The following is a 20437-nucleotide window of genomic DNA, read 5'->3' as shown; positions in this document are numbered from 1 at the left end:
TGTTCAATATGTCCCAACACAACAAACAAGGTACCACTCTTGTGCTATGTGTGCTAGGACTCTACGGGTCCTTCATAACGTGGTCCATTCTCCAGGAGAAGATCAACACCACGCCTTACAGTACTGGCAACCACGGAGAGACCGAATTTTTCAAGGCTCCTTTGGTAGTAAACATGGTCCAGTCTTTGTTTGCAATCATTATATCCTTCACATACAGCATGACATTCAAAGGCACCAATGCATTCAAAATATTCACGGACAATGAGTCTCTGGTATCATGGATGTATTTCAAGAAGTTCTGCATCATCTCCATTACTTCTAGTTTATCAGCTCCAATTGGCTATCAGTCGTTGAGACACGTTGATTACTTGGTATACTTATTGTCAAAGTCGTGTAAGCTAATTCCGTTGATGATTGTCCACTTTGTGTTCTACCGGACTCGATTCCCGGGTTACAAGTACGTGGTGGCGGTGTCGGTGACACTGGGAGTGGTGATGTTCACGTTTTTCGACCGCAAAAAGTCTGGGAAAAAGAGTGCCAACGACGGCCAGACTGCCTTGGGATTGGCCCAGCTCACCGTGTCTATGGTGCTCGACGGACTTACCAACTCGACCCAGGACCAGTTGTTCAAGCTCCAAAAACAACTTCCAACCACAAAACACAAAGTGGACGGCACCACGCTTATGTGTGTTCTCAACACCTTCATGCTTGTGCTCACGTTCACTTACACAGCGGTGTTCAAGTATACTGAAGAGTTCAGTTTCACCTACACGTTTGTGCACAAGTACCCACAGGTGGTGTACGACATCTTGGTGTTTGCAGTGTTTGGGTCTGTGGGCCAGATATTTGTGTTTGTAATTCTCGAGAAGTTCGACTCGATTATCTTGACCACGGCCACCGTCACACGGAAGATGCTTAGTATGGTGCTGAGTGTGGTCCTCTTTGGACATCGGTTGAGCTGGGGCCAGGTGGCGGGAATTGTGGTGGTATTCTTCGGTATTGGCTATGAGGCCGCATTGAAGGCGTTGCCAGTGAAGGCCAAGGTCGCTTAGTGCATGTTCTAGTGGTACTAGAACTTATAGGGCAAGCTTTCTTGCAGCAGTATTTTTGCAGCAGTGCGAGCGGCTGCCAATATTTCCTTCACCGACAATGAATAGATGAACGAGTGTGTGGCTATGTGACGAGGTTCTTCTCCAAGGCGCTTGTCAGTTGTGGTAGTGGTGGTGGAATTGACTAGAAGATGTATAGAAGTGTATTGGTCTATAAGCCATGAATTAACGACTACAATTGTTTGAAAGTTGTTTTCCATTCTAGGTTTACTGGGACTCTCATGATCTCTGGAACTCTCATGATCTCTGGAACTCTCATGATCTCTGGAACTCTCATGATCTCTGGAACTCTCATGATCTCTGGAACTCTCATGACCTCCGGAATTCTCCATGATTTCTGAAACTTACTATGATCTTTAGATCCCCTTTTGACCTTTAAGGGAAGTTTGTGCATCTCTCAAATTTGGTCTGAACGAGACTGCCATAAAATAAATAGCTGCAGCTGGAACAAAAACCGTACATCTCTCCTTATGCATACCTTATCTGAATTATCTGCTAAATAACACTGGTCAATAAGAAACACCAAAGGGATTCGAGTTTCTGGCACCGCACCATTCTAGTGATTCAAGCGCGCAGGTGGCTGGCGCGAAATCATCAACATGCTTATAACACATCCTCGAGTGATGCTAATGAATGTACAATGGATGGATGCCACCGCGAGATTTTGCGGCTCATTGACGTCGCTATTCCCCAAGGTGTTCTTCAGCACAGTCAATATCTGGACCCTTTACGCCTTGCTCTCGGAGGTGTGCTACAATCAGATAAGTTTGCAACTGGAGCGCCCTGGGGTGGCAATCTTGGTGGGATTGATTGGGGTATTTTTGCACGTCATGTGTGCGTATACGTACTTCATGGTGGTGATAGTGGGTGGTGGGTCGCCATCTGATTTTCCCGAGCTTCGTATTCGAAACCTCGATCTGTTAAAGGCAAATCTGCAAGATCCGCCAGAGTTTCAGGAACAAGACCAGCTTTTGGGCGACACCGAAGCTGACGTGTACCGTGATGTACCGCCCACTCAGTGGGTTGATTTCCACATCACTCGTCCTGGTACCTCGCCGTACCGCTACTGTCTTAAATGTAAGGTATGGAAGCCCGACCGGTGCCACCACTGCTCGTCGTGCAACCGGTGTGTGCTTCGGATGGACCATCATTGCCCATGGTTTGCGACGTGTATTGGGTACCACAACCAGAAGCTTTTTATCCAAAACTTGATGTATATCGGCATGTACAGCGGGTTTTGTTTGGTGGTGCTGGCGGTATATCTCTTCCTGTTCTTTCACCACCAGGAGTACGAGGCTGGTTACTTGTCACTCCGGTTGGTGTTTTTGTTCATTGTGCTGTTGGTGTTTTTTGTGACGATCGGGGTGTTTGGGATGTTTCTGATGTGGCTTGTGTTTCGTAACACCACCACCATCGAGTTCCAGGACCAGCGGTGGCTGTGGGGGGACAAAGCCCTGAGCCGGCTGTCTGGCCCCAATATCTTTGACCTTGGTGCCCGAAACAACTGGGTTTCGGTGATGGGCAACCATTGGGTATATTGGGTGTTACCAGTGCAATTTACACAGAAGGATATCGCATCGCCGGTGAATGGGATTAATTCTGTGGTGGATGAAGAAGCATATGACGAATGGTGCCAGAGTGTACGGGCGCAGGAGCAATTGAACAAGCAGTTGCGGGAGTATCGAGATGGTTTACGGGGAGTGGAGGGGGAAGATAGGAATGTATGAGAGAGACTGAACGGCGGCCGATTGTGGGAGATACTCTTTGCTCTAATAGGACGTCCTCATGGGCCTCTGAAGTTCTGACCCATACACCCACCAAGAGGTTGATCCCATACACCCACCAAAAGTTTGACTCCATGCACCACACAGTCACAACACCTCTCATCCCTAAGGTCTCGTTCCTTTTGCGGCCTGTCTTCCGTACCATGTATATAGAGTCTACACCTAAACTAACAGTGAGCAGCCTCCGGGTAACTCGCACCTTTATTCGCACCAACTCGAAAAAGAATTTCTTTACAACAGCATGTACGTTCAGCTCCCCTTCGACGACCTAAAGGTCAATCCCAACGAAAAGAAACGGGTGGCCTACTTCTACGACGCCGACGTCGGTAATTACGCGTACGGCGCTGGCCACCCCATGAAACCGCACAGAATCAGAATGGCCCATTCGTTGATCATGAACTACGGGCTATACAAAAAAATGGAAATCTACCGGGCTAAACCCGCCACCAAGCAGGAGATGTGTCAGTTCCACACCGATGAGTACATCGACTTCTTGAGTCGCGTAACTCCTGACAATTTGGACTTGTTCGCCAAGGAACAGATTAAATTCAATGTGGGGGACGATTGTCCCGTTTTTGACGGGTTGTTTGAGTACTGTGGAATCTCAGGAGGAGGTTCCATGGAAGGAGCAGCTCGGTTGAACCGAGGAAAGTGCGACATTGCCATCAACTACGCCGGGGGCTTGCACCATGCCAAGAAGTCGGAGGCATCAGGGTTCTGCTACCTTAACGACATTGTGTTGGGGATTATCGAGTTGTTGCGGTACCATCCGCGGGTGTTGTACGTGGATATCGATGTGCACCACGGAGACGGGGTTGAGGAGGCCTTCTACACCACGGATCGGGTGATGACGGCGTCATTCCACAAGTACGGGGAGTTTTTCCCCGGTACCGGTGAGTTGAGAGACATTGGGGTGGGCAAGGGTAAGCACCATGCTGTCAACGTCCCGTTGCGAGACGGGATTGACGACGCCACGTTCAAGTCGATTTTCGAGCCCGTCATCGGCAAGATCATGGAATGGTACCAGCCGTCGGCGGTGGTGTTGCAGTGTGGAGGAGACTCTTTGAGTGGTGATAAGTTGGGATGTTTCAACTTGTCGATGAGCGGACATGCCAACTGTGTCAACTACATGAAGTCTTTTGGCGTGCCATTGATGGTGCTTGGTGGTGGGGGTTACACGATGAGGAACGTGGCTCGGACGTGGGCATTTGAAAGTGGGTTGTTGAACAACGTGATCTTACCGTCCGAGTTGCCCTACAACGAGTACTACGAATATTACGGGCCAGACTACAAGTTGGATGTGCGGCCCTCGAACATGTACAATGCCAACTCGCCCGAGTTCTTGAACAAGATTTTGACTAATATCATCGCCAATTTGGAGCACACTCAGCATGCACCTTCGGTGCAGATGAACCATGTCCCACGTGACGCGGAGGATCTTGGGGACGAGGAGGAAGACACGCGTGAGGCCATTGACACTAAGGGGGGGTCGCAGCAGGCACGTGACGAGGCCATTCAGCCGGTGAACGAGTTTTATGACGACGAAGACAAAGATGTGGGCGAGCGAGATGTGAGTGTACAACCCACGAAGTCTGAGCTCACGGCTGAGGAGGAGAAGGAGCTTGAGGCAATGAACCAGGATGAGTAAAGATGTAGGATATGTAACGAATAAATACTTGAAGAAGGTGGTGTAGTGAGAGTAGTGGTAGTAGTGGTAGGCTGGCGGTGGTAGGCTGGCGCCGCACGCCATTTCCATCGCGGCCTTTCCTTCGCCGGCTTTCCATCGCGAAAATGTCATCACCCTATCACCTTCACATCATGACCCTTGCACAGGCCCGAGCCCTTTGGCCCCCCCTCCGCACCATGGGCCACCGGCACCTCTCCATAACCTCGTGCCACAACCTCCCCGACCGCCTCGCTGCCAAATACGAGCCTGACTCGAAGCTCCACAAAATCGTGTGGCCCAATAACACCCGCCCCCGCAACATCTACATAACCAAAAAACCATGGAATCCGGATGTGCGCAACGCCATGGTGGATATCATAAACTACATCAGCCAGCATCATCAGCACGCCAATATTATTCTCAGTGAACACAATATCGACGAGCTCCAACACCCATCGGCTGGCGGGCACCTGCTCGATGACCGCGTGCGACTCTTTACAGGCGAGGTCAAGGATATTCGGTTCAAGGCCGACGTGCTCATGACGATTGGGGGCGACGGGACGATTCTCCGAGCGGTATCGCAGTTCTCCAACTTCAATGTGCCCCCCATCCTTAGTTTTTCCATGGGTACCCTCGGATTTTTATTACCATTCGATGTGGGGCTGTACCGGGCCCGGGTTGACGAGCTCTTCGCCAACCGGCTCCGGGTGCTCCAGCGAAGCCGGTTGGAGTGTCACGTGATCGGCACCCACCCACTGGAAGCTCGCGTCAATATGGTGCACGCCATGAATGAAATTACTCTCCACCGAGGAAGTAACCCGAACCTAATTTCGCTCGATGTGTACGTCGATGGCGAATGTTTGACGTCAACCACAGCCGATGGAATCATTGTGAGTACCCCCACCGGGTCGACTGCTTACTCACTTTCAAGTGGAGGATCAATTGTTCATCCATCGATCCGAGGGTTACTTTTAACCCCCATCTGCCCTCGGTCCTTACTGTTCCGACCATTGATCTTACCTCTGACGTCGGATATCATGATCAGGCTCAGCCAGAAAAGTCGCAACGTGCTGGTCAAGTTGACCATCGATGGGATCGAGTTGAGCGATATGCGCCATGGTGATGAGATCCATATCCGCAAGCAGTTGGACATCGATAACCATATCTGGTGTATGGCACAGGGTGATAATGATTGGACGAAGGATATTAATGATTTGCTCGGGTTTAATAAGCAGTTTAATGAGTCCAAGCGGTGAAGGCGTGCCCCGCCGCCGCAGGGCCCACCGACGTGTTCGCGAACCCAGCAGGTGCGGGGCGCACACGACCGATCTGGCGCGCCTTCGCAATGAAGGGGGGTGTACAGCAAAGAGGGGGTGTATTTTTAATTTTAAGAATGGTGACGGGGTGCAATTTTAACTCACGAGCCCACCGGTTATGCAGATCCCTTTCGAACCTGACATCTGATTTCTGCCTTGGCCCCCGAATAAAACATTAACCCTCAGGATGATGTCCGAGGATTGATAGTTTGCACCCCCATGAAAGTTGGTAACTCCCTCCCACCTTTAATTCTGACCATCGCTTCGAATAAATAGCCTATACCATATTATATAAGCAGCGGCTCACGACGACCATCAATTTTTTTTCGCTCGGGTCTCGTTCGCAGCCTCAAAAGATTGCCCACAAAGTAAAATCCATTTATCAGTCACTTTTTTTTATCTCCAACTTTTACCAGGACAATTAATTATGAGCTTGCCGGTGCAAATGCCCCTCCACGCACATGCGCATGCACACGGTGCCAAGAATGGTCTTCTCCAGTCTCCCGCCCCTCCCATCGCCACAAGCGCCCCTGTCCGCGACCCAACCCCCAGCAACATTCTCAGTGAAACCACCGCCGCCACCTGGCTCGCCATCGGGTCTCTCGCCGAACTGTTGGGTGATCTCGAGAAGGCGCTCTCGCTGTACGACCTGGCGTTGCGCCATGCCCCCAACTCGCCAGATGCTCTCATTAAGCTCGCCAACATTTATCGTTCTAAAGATGTGTTTTTTAAAGCCGCCGAGTTGTACGAACAAGCGCTCAACTACTCGCCCGAGAACGGCGAGACATGGGGGCTATTGGGCCACTGCTACCTCATGTTGGACGACTTGCAACGGGCGTACGCCGCCTATCAGCGAGCATTGTACTACCTCGACAACCCTAACGTGCCCAAATTATGGCACGGGATAGGGATTTTGTACGATCGGTACGGGTCATTGGAGTACGCCGAAGAGGCGTTTGTGCGGGTGCTTGAGCTCGACCCCAACTTTGACAAATCCAATGAAATTTACTTTCGGTTAGGAATCATCTACAAACACCAAGGAAAGCTTCAGAACGCGTTGGAATGCTTCCAGTATATCTTGGCCAACCCGCCACACCCATTGACTCAACCCGACGTGTGGTTCCAGATCGGGCTGGTGTTGGAACAGCAAAAGGATTGGAATGGAGCTAAGGACGCCTATGAGCGAGTTCTTGCGGTTAACCCCCAGCACGCCAAGGTGCTCCAACAATTGGGATGTCTCTACTCGCAGGCCGATGCTGGCGAGGACGCCGCCTTCCAACAGGACCTTACGGTGGCTCTCAAGTACCTCACACAGTCACTTGAAATCGATCAGGCGGATGCGCACCTGTGGTACTACCTAGGCCGGGTCCACATGATCCGGGGCGACTTCAACGCCGCCTACGAGGCGTTCCAGCAGGCCGTCAACCGTGACTCCCGTAACCCCACCTTCTGGTGCTCCATTGGGGTGTTGTACTACCAGATTTCCCAATACCGCGATGCCCTCGATGCTTACACCAGGGCCATCCGCTTGAATCCTTATATTAGTGAGGTGTGGTACGATCTCGGTACTTTGTATGAGACCTGTAATAACCAGATCTCCGACGCGTTGGACGCTTACCGGCAGGCAGAGCGACTTGACCCGGGAAACCCCCATATCAAGGCTCGTTTGGACCAGTTGATCCAGTACCAGCAAGAAGGTAACACCCACCCTCCACAGCCGCCTCCGGTGTCACAGCAGCCACGGTTGCCACAAAGCGTGGTGTTGGAGAGCACCCAGCCACCCCAGGAACTGGGATACCAACCGCTTGGTGGCCTCCAGGCCCCTCCACAGCTTCTTAACTCCCAGTACCAGTCGTCACTCCCACCTCCCGTCCAGTCCATTGCCCCCGTGAAACCTCCCACGCTCGCCAACCCTCCGGTACCGCAGTTGAAGACTCCTAAACACGACTTGGATGATAAAAAGGATAAGATTAAGCCCAAGAAGAAGAAGACATCTAACTCGTCGACTCCGGTGGTGGCCAAGTCACAGATTAAGACGGGCGATTCGTTGAGCACTTTGATGAACGCTGCTGCTGCTGCTTCTAAAGACGAGTCTGCTGAGCCTGAGAAAACGGAGCCTGAGAAGACCGAGCCTGAAAATGTAGAGGCTGTCAAGAGTGAGTCGGTGGAGGCAGAGGCGGCGGTGCCAGCGCCAGCTCCCGTGCCGGTGGTGGCACCGGCCGTGGCCCCGGCTCCAGTACCAGCCATCGCGGCCATCGCGCCTGCTGCCGCCCCAGCCATCGCCCCGGCTACCGCACCTGCTCCTGCACCAGCCCCCGCACCAGCCGCCGTCCCAGACACCCAGGCTACCCAGCAACCCACTCCCACGCCCTCCGCCAACCCGGACGACAAATCCAAGGAAGACGATAAGGAAGAGGAGGACGAAGAAGAAGATGAACACGATGAAGAACCCGTCGAACCTCCCATGAGGAAAATCGATGAGGACGAAAACTACGACGATGAGTAGTGTTATCCACTTAGACATTTGTTTCAGAATTGTATACTATTGTACCGCCTATTTATCTAATCTTTTCGTGACACAGTTCTGCAGCTGCTTGCTCTTTTCGCATTTTTAAAAATGAACAGAAGCTGCTCTCGATTCATGTCTACTAAATTCTCTGCCATCGCCAAGCCCTCGAGCTTCGTGGCCCGTCTACCACCAGACCCGGTTCTTCACAGCCCAGAAGTCGCCCGAAACAACCCCGACAATGTTACTCATACTCCTCGAATCCTTGATTCTGGAGCTTACTCATTCACCCTCCCAGAACCCAGAAAACTGTACAAATACCTTACCTCAAGCCCCACCGCCCTCCGAGACGTGGGGTTGAACCAAGAGGCAGTGGAAGATCCTCAGTACCGCAAGATTGTATCGGGAGAAGCTTATTTTGATGCTGAACTATCAAAGTTGCTCCCACCACCACACTCGCAAGCCTATGCTGGATGGCAGTTCGGACAGTTTGCAGGGCAACTCGGAGATGGCCGAGTAGTGAACTTGTTTGAGGTGGCCAAGAACAAGTCAGATGCCTCCCAGAACCGCAAGACGTACGAAGTTCAGCTTAAGGGAGCCGGGTTAACGCCATTTTCTCGATTCGCAGACGGCAAAGCCGTGCTCAGGTCATCGATTCGAGAGTATACCATCTCGGAGCACCTCAATGCCATTGGAATCCCCACCACCAGGGCACTAGCATTGGTCTACTTGCCGGAGACCCTAGCGAGACGAAGCATGTACGAAAAGTGTGCAGTGGTGACGAGATTCGCTGAGCTGTGGGTGAGATTGGGGACGTTTGACTTGTATCGTATGCGAGGTGACTCGGAGGGGCTCCGTCAGTTATGTGGATACTGCATCGACGAATTGTTTACGGTGGACGGGGTGAAGTTCCCGTTATTCTCGAGGTTTTATGAGCAATTCCCCCGGTTTTTTGGGGATATCGATGAGTTGACCGACTACGACAAGTTTTTCTTCGAGGTGGTGCTCCGAAACGCCGTTGGAACTGCCAAATGGCAGACATACGGGTTCTTGAACGGGGTGTTGAACACAGATAACACGTCTGTTTTGGGCTTGTCCATGGACTACGGCCCCTTTTCCATTATGGACAAGTTTAAACCCGGCTACACTCCCAATTCAGAGGACTTGGACGCTCGGTATGGGTATCGCAACACCCCCACGGCCATCTGGTGGAACTTGACGAGATTTGGTGAGAACTTGGCGGGGTTGGTGGGTGCTGGCCCTGAGTTAATCGATCTTCCTGAAGAACAGCTCTTTGCAAACGAAGATAAAGTTATCAAAAGAGCCACCAAAATCATTGAAATTGGCGGTCACATATACACTCATGCATTCACCCAACAGTATGTTGAATCTTTCTACAACCGGCTTGGATTGTCCACTCAATTGGTCAATAGAGACGATCCAGACGAGCAGAATCAACGGGTGGTTGCACCGCTTGTCAAGATGCTTGAAAAGGTGGAATGTGACTTCAACAAGTTCTTTGTGAATCTTCAACAATTAGACCATACCAGTGGAAACATGGACTTCAGAGCCATGGGACAAGCTTTAAAGCTGAACAATAATGAATTGTATAATGATGATGAAATGATTGAGCTTATTTCGGACTGGTTGAAAGTGTACCAGCAAGAACTTGCGAAATCGGAACTGTTGGGATTTGACAGAGCCAATTGCAAGCAATACAACCCGTTGTTTCTTCCTAGAAACTGGATATTGGATGAGGTGATTGAGCGCACTCAGGATTCCAATGCCGAAGATATTAGCTACCTTAAAAAGCTTGAAAAGATGAGTTTGAACCCATTTGATTCTTCCAAATGGGGTGATGAATTGAAGGATGTGGAGAGAAAGTGGTTGCAACAAGGGGATTTAGGAGAAAAGTATTCAATGCTTCAGTGCAGCTGTTCTAGTTAGACACCGCCAGTTTACATAAATAAATGTATTTAGTATAAATCAATCTTCATAACGACATTATTGTGACCCAACCTAAGCGGTGAACGACTTTCTTGCATCTTGATAGCCTCTGTGGAAAGCATCCTTAGCTTGCTGCTGCAAAGATGGATCCAACTGGGCAATCTTGTCGTCCAATTGCTTATTACCAGTAGTAAACCCAGTAGAACCCGTACCAGTGCCAATAGCACCACGGCTGTTGCCCGTACCACTGGCCCCAGAACTGTAGTCTGAATCGGTGGAAGACTTATGGCTGTGGCTCTTGGTTCCGTAGGCCCCAGCAGCACCAACGGCGGCAGCTCCACCGCCAATGGCAGCATCCTTGCCGTACTTGGCTCTGGTAGCTGGGTCGTCAGATTTCGCAGCATTTGTGCCTCCAGTTACCCCAGACTTAGCATTGGTACCAACTTCGTTCCAGTCGGTTTCCTTGCCCGAGGACTTAGTGCCAGTGCCAGTAGAACCGTGGCTGGCACCGTGGGTACCGTGGCTGGTACCATGCGTACCAGTAGTGCCAGTAGTACCAATGGTGGCACCTGCGGCACCATTGGTACCATATGGGTCAGTGGTGGTGGTAGAATGCGAGTCGCCATGTCCACCAGAACCTTTCGAAGCAGCCACACCACCAGCACCGAATCCAGTGGCGGCTGCCGTTCCAGTAGCAGCAGTACCGTGGCCCGGGTTCTTACTGTCTTGGCCGTAGCCCGACGAGCTCTTGCCGTAGCCGGTAGACTCTCCATACCCAGCAGAACCCTTTCCCAGTGCTGTGGTACCATCATATCCAGTGGCATCGTCGCCATAGCCGGACCCCTTACCATAGGTTTCCTTCGCAGTGGCGTCCTTGCTGTCTAGCTTAGAACCATCACCCTTTGTACCACCAAGCTTGGAGCCAATTCCGGCTTCGGTCCCACTAAGGTTCTCCTTGCCAAGGTACTTACCGGCCTTGGTGTCGTACTCGTCGGCGTACTTCACAGCATTGGCCTTATTGATGTTGCCATCTTTATACTGCTGTTTGGCTGCACCGCTGAAGGAATCACTTCCCACCGATTTCCCAGCCTGCTTGTCAAGCTTGTCGAGCTCCTGTTTGTTTCCTAGCTTACTTTGTATTTTATCTGCGAATCCCATGTTAATTGTGGTGGACCAAAACCTGGAATACAGGGATATTTATACTCAACCAAGATTGCTACATTTTGCAATTGCAAAATCGGTTGCGAAATTCATGCATAAAGGCATTTGCTATGAAATTACATCGAATTGCCACACGTCATGTGTGGATAATTTAATGTCACGTCATGGGTGTATCAATGGCATTATACATTATGTAGGAACTGCATTGTTGGAGGAGGGCAGAACTGTCGCTCGCTAACCACAAGTGCCACACCATCAAATCTTCTTTACTCGGTCACACTTTTACTTGGGGCCACGGTTTGATCTCCACTTTTGTATGACATAGCAGACTTTGACTAATTAAGGGGATTTCTTTAGGTAAAGCATCTGAACAAATAGCCTCACATGTTGAGGATAGTCTTCCAAAGAATGTTAATTTATTGGATGATAAAGTTTTCAACTCCATGAGTGATTTATTGGATACAGCCATGGGCATTCGTGACACAGAGAAAGGTAAACTAGCCAATATGTATAGAGCAATGAAATACCAATGTGAGGTCTTGATTACCAAAATTAGTATATTATAAATAAATAGATGCAGAAGTCAATTGATGATTGACAACGGTAATTTGGCTACAAACGTGTTGTCACCGAAATCCAACACCACCTTCAAATAATAAAGCCTGGACTCGTGACAGTACTGGAAATTCGGAAGAAGCTGGATCCGCTTAAACATTGACTGCAATTGCTTACTGTTCACACCGGCAAAATCCACCGTGACCTCGACATCACAATGGTAGGCATTGTCCACCTTGGTCCACGCAATGGTTGAGACTGGCTGCTCATTCTGGGTGAGCACCGGTGAGCAGAGCGGGAGCTCCACCATTTTGTCCTTGAGCATCGCCATGGACCTGATCGAGTTCACCAACTCCTGTTCGATTTTGAAGTTCTCTGCCCCCATCTCCTGAATCGCATCCCGCACCTCGTGGTACTTGGCCCGGAACACACTAATAATGTGGTGGCTGAATGTATCGGTATCGTTGGTGATGGGAGGGTTGGTGTTCTTGAACATCATATCGTGGTTGATTTCAAGTGGAATTGGGTACACGTCGGACCTGATCGACAAGATCCCCAAGCTGACCCGTATACTCTTGAGTTTGACAGGACTATTACTCTTAAGACTAAGAGGTATGGTCAAGATCTCATGGAGGTTTCTTTGGTAGGGAATGCAGTACACGGTGTTGGGAGTCTGCAACAACATTTCGATTTTCTTGAAAAACGGCCTCACAAACACCGATTTCAACTCAATCACCTTCTTGTGGTTGGATTCACCCACAACTGGTATAGGGGCGGTACTGTATGATTGAGAGCCTTTGGAGCTACACTTTATTACCTCTTCAATGGACCCGACGAGATCTTCAATACCTTCGAGATTGCGCCCGCCAAGCACCTTCAGAACCTCGTGGGCCATCTGAAGCTTCTTGTCGATACGGGCCAAAAGATCGTGGAGCATACCGTTTTGAGTGGCCAATGGGAGGTTTTTCACCTCGGTGGGGATTATATCGATTCTCTTGGTATCTCCTCTCAAAATCACGTATTCGGACGGGCCCCGGCTCACGACGCCGTAGTCTGCTCCCCGGCCCACCAACCGCACCAGCACACAGTAATTAAGGTCGGTATTACTAAATCCAAACACTCTGGCACCTTTGCTGTCGACTGACGGTGGGAGGTTGAGGTGCGACATCAAGTCATGAGGACATTCATTGTCCAAAAGCCGGTACGGAATGTCGAATGACACCGGCAAGTCACGGGACGAGCCTGACCGCACCACCGGTGCTACCTTCACCGGTTGGCAGTTGAGATCGATGATCTGGAGGAAGTTTTTGGTCTGTTTAGGGTTCAAAAGACGACCTTCAAACGAAATGCAAAGAAACTTGTAGTCGACGTCTACGTCGCCCGAATTCTCGATGTGAGCAGAGCCATGGATCGTGTTTCCCGGCTCGTACTGTCTTGTGGGGTCATCTATGGTCAAAACCACTTTAATGCTTTTGGCAAACGCGTTATCATCCTTGCTGATATCATCAAGTTTAGGAATGCTGTCAACGAGGGTTTCGCCAGTTACTGAGGCCGAGTCAACTGATTGCTCGATGGTCCGTGCACTGGTGCATTCCCAGTCGTTGTCCTCGTTGGGAGTAAAGAAGGAATTGGTATGAAGTTCGTATGATGGGAGAGTGTGTGGCTTGAACGCAGACAGCTGAGCGCTTAGTGCGGACGCGTTGGTTGGCTCTAACAGCTCCAGCCCTGGTTGAAAAGTCGACGGTGATTGGTCGTAGCGTGGCAGAGACATGGAAAAGGTGGGCTAGGGGATCCATCTGCCAATTGACCAATATTTATATTTTTTACAATCAGTTGGATTAGTCACACTGGTACGGCAGCAGATCGTACAGAGTGCAGGTAGCGTGCGGCTTGGTTTGGAAAGGCTCTGCGGAATTGGTTGATGCGGCGGAATTAACAACTACCAGGGTGGCGCGATAGTCGGTCTCGGAGACGGAGACCGATGAGGGCACATTTACGAGGGGCGAGATGGTTTCGATTGGCGGAGGATCGGTCTCAGTTAAAGTTATGAGGGACGAGACATCATTGGGAGACAGAGCTTTGAGGGATGCGATATCGGTGGGAGACTGATACGAAGTTGAAAGTGGAGGAGATAGAAGGAGATAAACCATCTCCTTCTATCTCCTGGGCGCAAAACACAACAGTGGACATACGGGCAAAGGATCGATGAAAGCACCTTTACGAGGGGCAAGATGATTTCGATAGCTGGAGGATCGGTGGCAGTCAGAGGTATGAGGCATGCGACATCGGTGGAAGTCCGATGCGAAATTGAAAGTGGTGGAGATAAAGCTGGCTGCGAAAACTTCTAACAGCGGACATAGGGTCAAAAAAATATCATTGGTCACCGTTGGGGGCGCAGACAAAAACCGCCCCGCGCGTCAATGGTAGCTCCGTCACTCTCAATTCTCTATTATTAAAGCATATATTAATTTCTACTTCTTCACTATCAGCACCGGCACCTTCAAATACACCCGATGGTTCAGAAACTCAAACTGGATCTTGAGATAGTATAACCTCGCCCCATAACAGTTCTGAAAGTCTGGCACCAAGGTGAAGGTGTCAAAGGGATTTTGCACCCGCGTTCCCTTTGTGGAAAGGTTGCCAAAATCGAGCCCGAGCTCAAACTCACTTTCCCACTGGGAATCCACCTTATTCCAGGCTGGCAGCGTGGTAGACGAGCCGTGCTGGACGATGGTTGGGCCAAACACCGTCAAGTTGACGGTCTTTTCCTTGAGCAACGCTAGCGTCTTGATGTCATCCAAAAGGCTCTTTTCAAACTTGAGGTTGTCGATGTTGACTTTCTTGTTGAGTTCCTTCACCCGCTCAAACTCCCCCTTGAAGAAGTTGACAATATTTCTTTGGAAGTTGTCGTGGTCGTTGAAATACGTCAGGTCGGGTTTCAGATTCCTGAAGAGCATTTTATGGTTGAACTCAAGTGGAATTGGCGTTGCTGACAGGATAGTCAAGCATGCGAAATCAACGTTCAATGACTTGAGTTTGGGCATACTGGAACTTTGACACAGCATCTTGAACGGCACCGAGAGAGTCAAATCAGGAAGCCCATTACCACGGATAGGCTTCGGCTGCACGTATTGTAAATTGTATATCACGTCGGGGGTCGACACCGTCAAAAGAGCCGTTTTCTTCAAAAGCATACTTGACGAATTGACCTCCAAAGTGATCAATTTGGGCTTGTGGCTCTTCTCTCTTTCGGTTCTTACGTATAATTGTTGAAGTTTGTTACTGCTCTGGCGTTCGATCTGCTCCTCCAACACATCTACGACTTGGCTGATTTCCTGGAATTTCTGGTGGGCAAGTATCTGGGCCAATTTGTTGCCCACTTGGATCCGCTCGTCTATCCGCTTAATCAAGTTCGAAAGAAGCAAGTCCTGGTGGATGGCAGCCCCCTCCTGCACTGGGGGTGTCTCTTCGACGATTCGGAGAGGCGCTTTCAGGTCTTTTAAAATCACATATTCATCACCATGTTCGTTAAACACCAACGCATTTTCCTGAGTCGGGTTAAACTGGTACGAGGTGGCCTTCCCGATGAACGTGGCAATGACACTGTAGTCGATGCGCGAGTTCACGAGGCCAAAGTCCTTGACGTCTCCCATCGACGGTGGGAGTCTTACATGGCTGCTTAGGGTATAGCTGGGACACTCATTGTCCAACAAGTGGCTAGGGATACGGAACGAGAAAAACCGCTTGTAACTGGTATGAGGTTCGAGGTGTTCAGATGCGAACGACATGTAGCTGCCATCATTATCCACAAAACATGGGCACACGGCGGAATTTGTGTACTCTGTGACAAGACGATTGATGTAGACATACTTCAAGAAACTACCATGGAAGTCGAACATTTCGAGGAACGTCTTCCTTTGGTGACCCACAGTGATAGAGCCTTGCAACAACAAATAGAACATTCTAAATGGGATTCTGAGGCCACTGATATTATCGATTTTGATGTACCCGTTTATGTAATCGCCCTGTTTGTACTCGAATTTGGATGGGTCGATGAGTTTTGGAGGTTCATTGATTTTGCAAATATCAGCAGTATAGAACGTTTGGATCTTAATGGCCTTAGCGAACTGGTTGTCGGTTTCTGTCATATTGTTTAATTTGTTGACATGGTCAAGAACAGAGCTTTGCCAACCATGGCCCTCATTATCATTAAAGGTGACTCTGGCAGGATCTGGAGAGGAATCCGAGTGAGAGTGGGTGGTTACCAGGGATTGCGACTGCGATTGTGCCTGGGATTGAAGATCCTGGGTGCTCACGGTGCTAGGACCGGCCGACACCGAGAGCGAAATGGCACCAGTATCGGGGGTATACCGGCTCAGCTCAGAACACGGGGCATCGTAGTGGGGTGGATCTGGTTGTTGATTAAAGAAAGATTGTGAGTACATCTGATACGAGGGGAGAATATTCCAAAGGGGCAATTCCTTAACATTCTTTAGGTCTTCCTCCTTAAAGTGGAAGTCTTCAGTCTCGTTATAACTCTGTTCTTGGTCGAGGAACATAGTCAAAAATTATTGCTCTACGGAATATGGTGGAACTTCAGAGGATTTTATGTGCGGAATATTTCGTATATTTTTAGGAGATTAGTCACTGCCTTAGTAATACAACAATCTCAGTGTCATGCATAGTGGCGAATTACTTGACGATGGTATTCACGAGTTGGGTCGTTGGATGACTCAGAAGGCGATCGACAGGTTGTAGATGACTCAGGAGGTGGACGAAATTGTAGGTGTTGGACGTTAGATAGTCACAGTTGTGGATTGCCAAGTAATTGGCGATATGCATTTTGTTACTTTACTGGTCAGGCGATAGGCAGAAGTACTGTCCAGAGGACTCCCATATTTTCTCGTACTTCTAGAGCATACTTCCATGCTTCAAGTCTCCCAATCTCTCTGGTATTAGTAGTACAGAAGCATATCTTCAAACTCGATCTGTGCGAAACTGGAGAAGGTGGGGCTGATATAATCAAGATCAAGAATGTCAGGCTCTTGGACCTGTTCAGCTGGTAGAAGCAGCCCATCTTCTAGGGTGAATTCCAGAAGTGGGTATGTTGACTGGGTGTCAACGGCGGTGATGACGGTGGTGAAAGTGGTGACAGTCGTGGGAGATATGAGGTTAGTGGTGAAAGATCCAATGGCAGGTACCCTTGCGTCTGTCAGTCCGCCACTTTCCCCATTGCCAATTGATATACTCCCACTGCCAATTGATATACTCCCACTGTCAATTGATATACTCCCACTACCAATTGACCCACTACTCCCACTTGATCCCCTGCTACCATTTGATCCACTGCTACCATTTGATCCACCACTTCCAATTGACCCAAGCTCCGGTCGTACCTTCGGCGAGTGGTTATCAAAACTAGCCGGAAGCTGGCGGGGTATCTGCTGGGTCGGTAAAGTAACAGCGGGCACCTTTCGATTTCGACGCTGGACAGGCCCCTCGTTAAAAGTGCAATTGCCATTATTGGATTTGATGCACGATAAACAAGTTGACTGGGTACTCATGATGCAACAAGTCTTTCGCTTTCGACAAAGGTCACAGGGTCTTTGGTAACGGGACTTATACGGCCTGGAGCTGTATAATTGGGACAATTCGTAATTTTTAGACTTTGCCATATTGAACTAATTACTGGGAGATAACAGACAACATACAAAAGCCCAGCACGGCGGGATACTACTACTTATATAATAATAAACAATTTTAAGAAAATAAAAATCCACATTTTGATATAAGGGTAATATGTACTTGCTTCTAGATTAGGATGTTAGTGTGTTTCTAGTTGGATTGGGAAAAAGAAACAGCTCCGATGGTATTGTTATCTTTAAAAATAGGTCAGAATATTTCGCTTCACTCAAAAAAATTTCAGGTAATGTAGATAAGTTTATTAGGTTTATTCATCATTCATCATCAGATATGTCTCTTCAAATCGTACTAGCTTATACATACCATTCAATTCATCAAAGAGGATCCATTTTTTTCAAACAGTTTTTTCTTCAAGTTCCATTCGCATCGAGGCCCCTGGTGCGAGCACGCCACCTTTTCCCCAAAAGCCCCGCCAGAAAAAGCAACTCCCAACCATGGATAAGCTGTCACTCCTGTGGGTGCCGACCTCAACTCCATTCAAACTCGCGTCACTTTCGGCTCATATTCCATGACCCATAGATCTGCCACCTCCCTGTACCCGGGGCTTGGATAAGGGAGGGATATTCCTTTACATATGACATTGTGTCTGCAGGCTGGCCGATTGCCCCAGGTTCATGCGTGAAAAATGGGTAACTCTAAAAAGGGAGAAAAAAATAATTCCCTGAGCCTCTGGAGACTTCGGCTTCTCTGGTGCTTCGAATGACTATTTTGGGTGCCTTGGACCATGTAGTTCTTTTTTCTTTTTGCGTTATTAATCATTAGGCTGACCAGCTCTGGGGTGTAGATCTTCGCCAACCCATTGATAGTAAACGGGTTTTAGGGATTCAGAGTCCGAAAAACTTTGTCTCATATACCGCACGCGTCCGCTTGCTTTTCGTAATCAACTGTGACCCTCTCAAACATGCGGCAGCCACCTGAAACTTGTAGTCCAATGGCTCTTTTGTAGGGTTCTCTACTTCTCCAGCTTTCTATGGTGCAATTGCTTTTGTATTGGTGTTTTTTTGCATCCAAACCAGTCATATTTGTCTATCTGTACCGTAATAATTGACTCTAGCAGTGCCGACTTCAGGTACTTTTGGTCATCAAATGGCATTCAGGGTCATATCTCTGGTAACTCTTCGGTACATGTTTGAGGTATTGTTAAATTATTTGTAAAGATTTTGTAAATCACTCGGATTAATCAGCGATGGTCACATCTTGATAATCTCGGTTATTGATCGGCTATTTTCAGCGTTCATATAGAAGCTGGTCAGTTTTCTCTTGTGAATCTCCATAGCTGAATTCTTGGGAAAATTCTATTCTGGTTGACGATTTATTCGGCGTTGTTTACCTAGGTGCCAGCGATTTTCTTGCGTTCTTCACAATACTACAATGTTTTCAAAGTTAACATTTTAACTAGAGAGCATGTGATGTGTTTCAGAGACCTGGAGTAATCCTTGTACTTATGAATAGTGCTGCATGTGTCAATTGGCCGAGTTTGTGGTTTTGGTGTTGAAACCTCTCGAATTCAATATTTCACAAACATGCTAGAATCACAAGAATTCGAATTTCTAGGTTTTTGGGAACCTATCCTGAAAACACAAACTGTTGATCACTTTCACAGCTTGTGTTTTATAAGGAGTTGTGGTTTTCTTGTCGAAAAAGTCCAAAATCTGAAAGATTCGTCCAATTTGAATTTAACCCAAAATCACTGAACAATTGCCAAACTTTGAATATTTTAGTGAACCAACAACACTTAGAGCAAACGAAGAACACTGGCCATATTGAAGACATTGTTTCTATGAGTTAATCTAGTTTTCACAGTTCCTAAAACAGAATTTGAGAAGTTGCTTGGTATTTTGTATCCTTTTTCAAATCTTCCTATCCTAAAAGTTACCAGAAAACCAGATTCTTAACAAATTCAAGAGATTCAAAAGAGATTTTGTCACTTTCAGAGTATTCTAAACAAGCTAGAGGAAGTCACTATTCATAAACCCCATACTTGGAGCTGCATCGGCTGTCCTGGAGATCGCCTGAAAATAGCGAGAAGTCAACACATCAAAATGCCCACCAAAAAGAGTGACAAAGATGCCTACTCAAACGGTTTCAAGTTTCAGAGATCACTAAAGTGGTATCCCTGTCTTTCATTCCAAAGAAACCATCTGAAAATAGTGATTTATCTTAGGGAATATCATCTACAATTTAAAACATACAAGAACCCCAAATCTTAGCCCAAGAACAAAAATGGAAGGAAATTGGATAGTCAAAGCATCTCCAGTGTCCCCTAAGAGAATTAAAATAGCTCCAATCCCTTTGAATGGTGATTCACTCCTAAATCGCTAGTTCTTGTATCAAATTCCTCCAAATCTTGACAAAATGGGCTTACAGACCCCGTTTTTTAGACACCAGCAAGGTCCAGGGCAGTTTAAAACTCCAGAGGCCACCCCAGGCCACCATTCATGTCATAAAACTCCTCAACCTAACCTGAAATCGCTTTCTTTTTCTCCAATTTAAGGGGCGTATTTTCAGCTGGGGCAGCACACAATCGCTCACACAATCGATTTTTTCAGAGAGGAGAATAGTCTTTGATTATCGTTGCATATGCACGGCTATCATTTCCTATTAAAGAGGGCACCGCCTGAGACGGCAAACCCCTATTAGTATGTCCATATAACAATAAAACCTAATACGAAGTCTTTACAGTACTTAAA

The 20437-nt window shown here is 48.4% G+C and overlaps 8 protein-coding genes across 8 annotated transcripts; 5 read left to right on the top strand and 3 right to left on the bottom strand. All coding sequences in view use genetic code 12, as the record gives it.

Annotated features, from left to right (window-relative positions):
- Positions 1–8: 8 nt before the first annotated feature.
- On the top strand, positions 9–1052 carry HUT1 (UDP-galactose transporter; the record flags this gene model as incomplete). The annotated part of the gene is made up of 1 exon (XM_006689128.2): positions 9–1052. The coding sequence occupies one exon, from the start codon at positions 9–11 to the stop codon at positions 1050–1052; it is 1044 nt and encodes a 347-aa protein (XP_006689191.1).
- A 2082-nt stretch (positions 1053–3134) lies between these two features.
- On the top strand, positions 3135–4541 carry RPD3 (histone deacetylase; the record flags this gene model as incomplete). The annotated part of the gene is made up of 1 exon (XM_006690122.2): positions 3135–4541. One exon carries the CDS (start codon positions 3135–3137, stop codon positions 4539–4541), a length of 1407 nt encoding a protein of 468 aa, XP_006690185.1.
- Positions 4542–4711: 170 nt separating this feature from the next.
- POS5 (NADH kinase pos5) lies at positions 4712–5815 on the top strand (the record flags this gene model as incomplete). Its single annotated transcript, XM_006689131.2, has 1 exon — positions 4712–5815. One exon carries the CDS (start codon positions 4712–4714, stop codon positions 5813–5815), a length of 1104 nt encoding a protein of 367 aa, XP_006689194.2.
- A 487-nt stretch (positions 5816–6302) lies between these two features.
- On the top strand, positions 6303–8381 carry SSN6 (glucose repression mediator protein; the record flags this gene model as incomplete). The annotated part of the gene is made up of 1 exon (XM_066157830.1): positions 6303–8381. One exon carries the CDS (start codon positions 6303–6305, stop codon positions 8379–8381), a length of 2079 nt encoding a protein of 692 aa, XP_066013927.1.
- Positions 8382–8492: 111 nt separating this feature from the next.
- On the top strand, positions 8493–10328 carry PSN45_002285 (uncharacterized protein; the record flags this gene model as incomplete). The annotated part of the gene is made up of 1 exon (XM_006689132.2): positions 8493–10328. One exon carries the CDS (start codon positions 8493–8495, stop codon positions 10326–10328), a length of 1836 nt encoding a protein of 611 aa, XP_006689195.2.
- A 72-nt stretch (positions 10329–10400) lies between these two features.
- On the bottom strand, positions 10401–11486 carry PSN45_002284 (uncharacterized protein; the record flags this gene model as incomplete). The annotated part of the gene is made up of 1 exon (XM_006689133.1): positions 10401–11486. The coding sequence occupies one exon, from the start codon at positions 11484–11486 to the stop codon at positions 10401–10403; it is 1086 nt and encodes a 361-aa protein (XP_006689196.1).
- A 586-nt stretch (positions 11487–12072) lies between these two features.
- Positions 12073–14234, bottom strand: BUL1_3 (ubiquitin ligase-binding protein bul1; the record flags this gene model as incomplete). The annotated part of the gene is made up of 2 exons (XM_006689134.2): positions 12073–13650; positions 14157–14234. The coding sequence occupies 2 exons, from the start codon at positions 14232–14234 to the stop codon at positions 12073–12075; spliced, it is 1656 nt and encodes a 551-aa protein (XP_006689197.2).
- A 281-nt stretch (positions 14235–14515) lies between these two features.
- On the bottom strand, positions 14516–18053 carry BUL1_2 (ubiquitin ligase-binding protein bul1; the record flags this gene model as incomplete). Its single annotated transcript, XM_066157829.1, has 4 exons — positions 14516–16587; positions 16967–16991; positions 17850–17855; positions 18051–18053. The coding sequence occupies 4 exons, from the start codon at positions 18051–18053 to the stop codon at positions 14516–14518; spliced, it is 2106 nt and encodes a 701-aa protein (XP_066013926.1).
- Positions 18054–20437: the final 2384 nt, after the last annotated feature.

The sequence above is a fragment of the Yamadazyma tenuis genome, chromosome 2 (genome assembly GCF_029203305.1).
Source record: "Yamadazyma tenuis chromosome 2, complete sequence".
In the NCBI taxonomy this organism is placed as follows: domain Eukaryota; kingdom Fungi; phylum Ascomycota; class Pichiomycetes; order Serinales; family Debaryomycetaceae; genus Yamadazyma; species Yamadazyma tenuis.
This window is presented reverse-complemented; position numbering and strand designations above follow the sequence as displayed.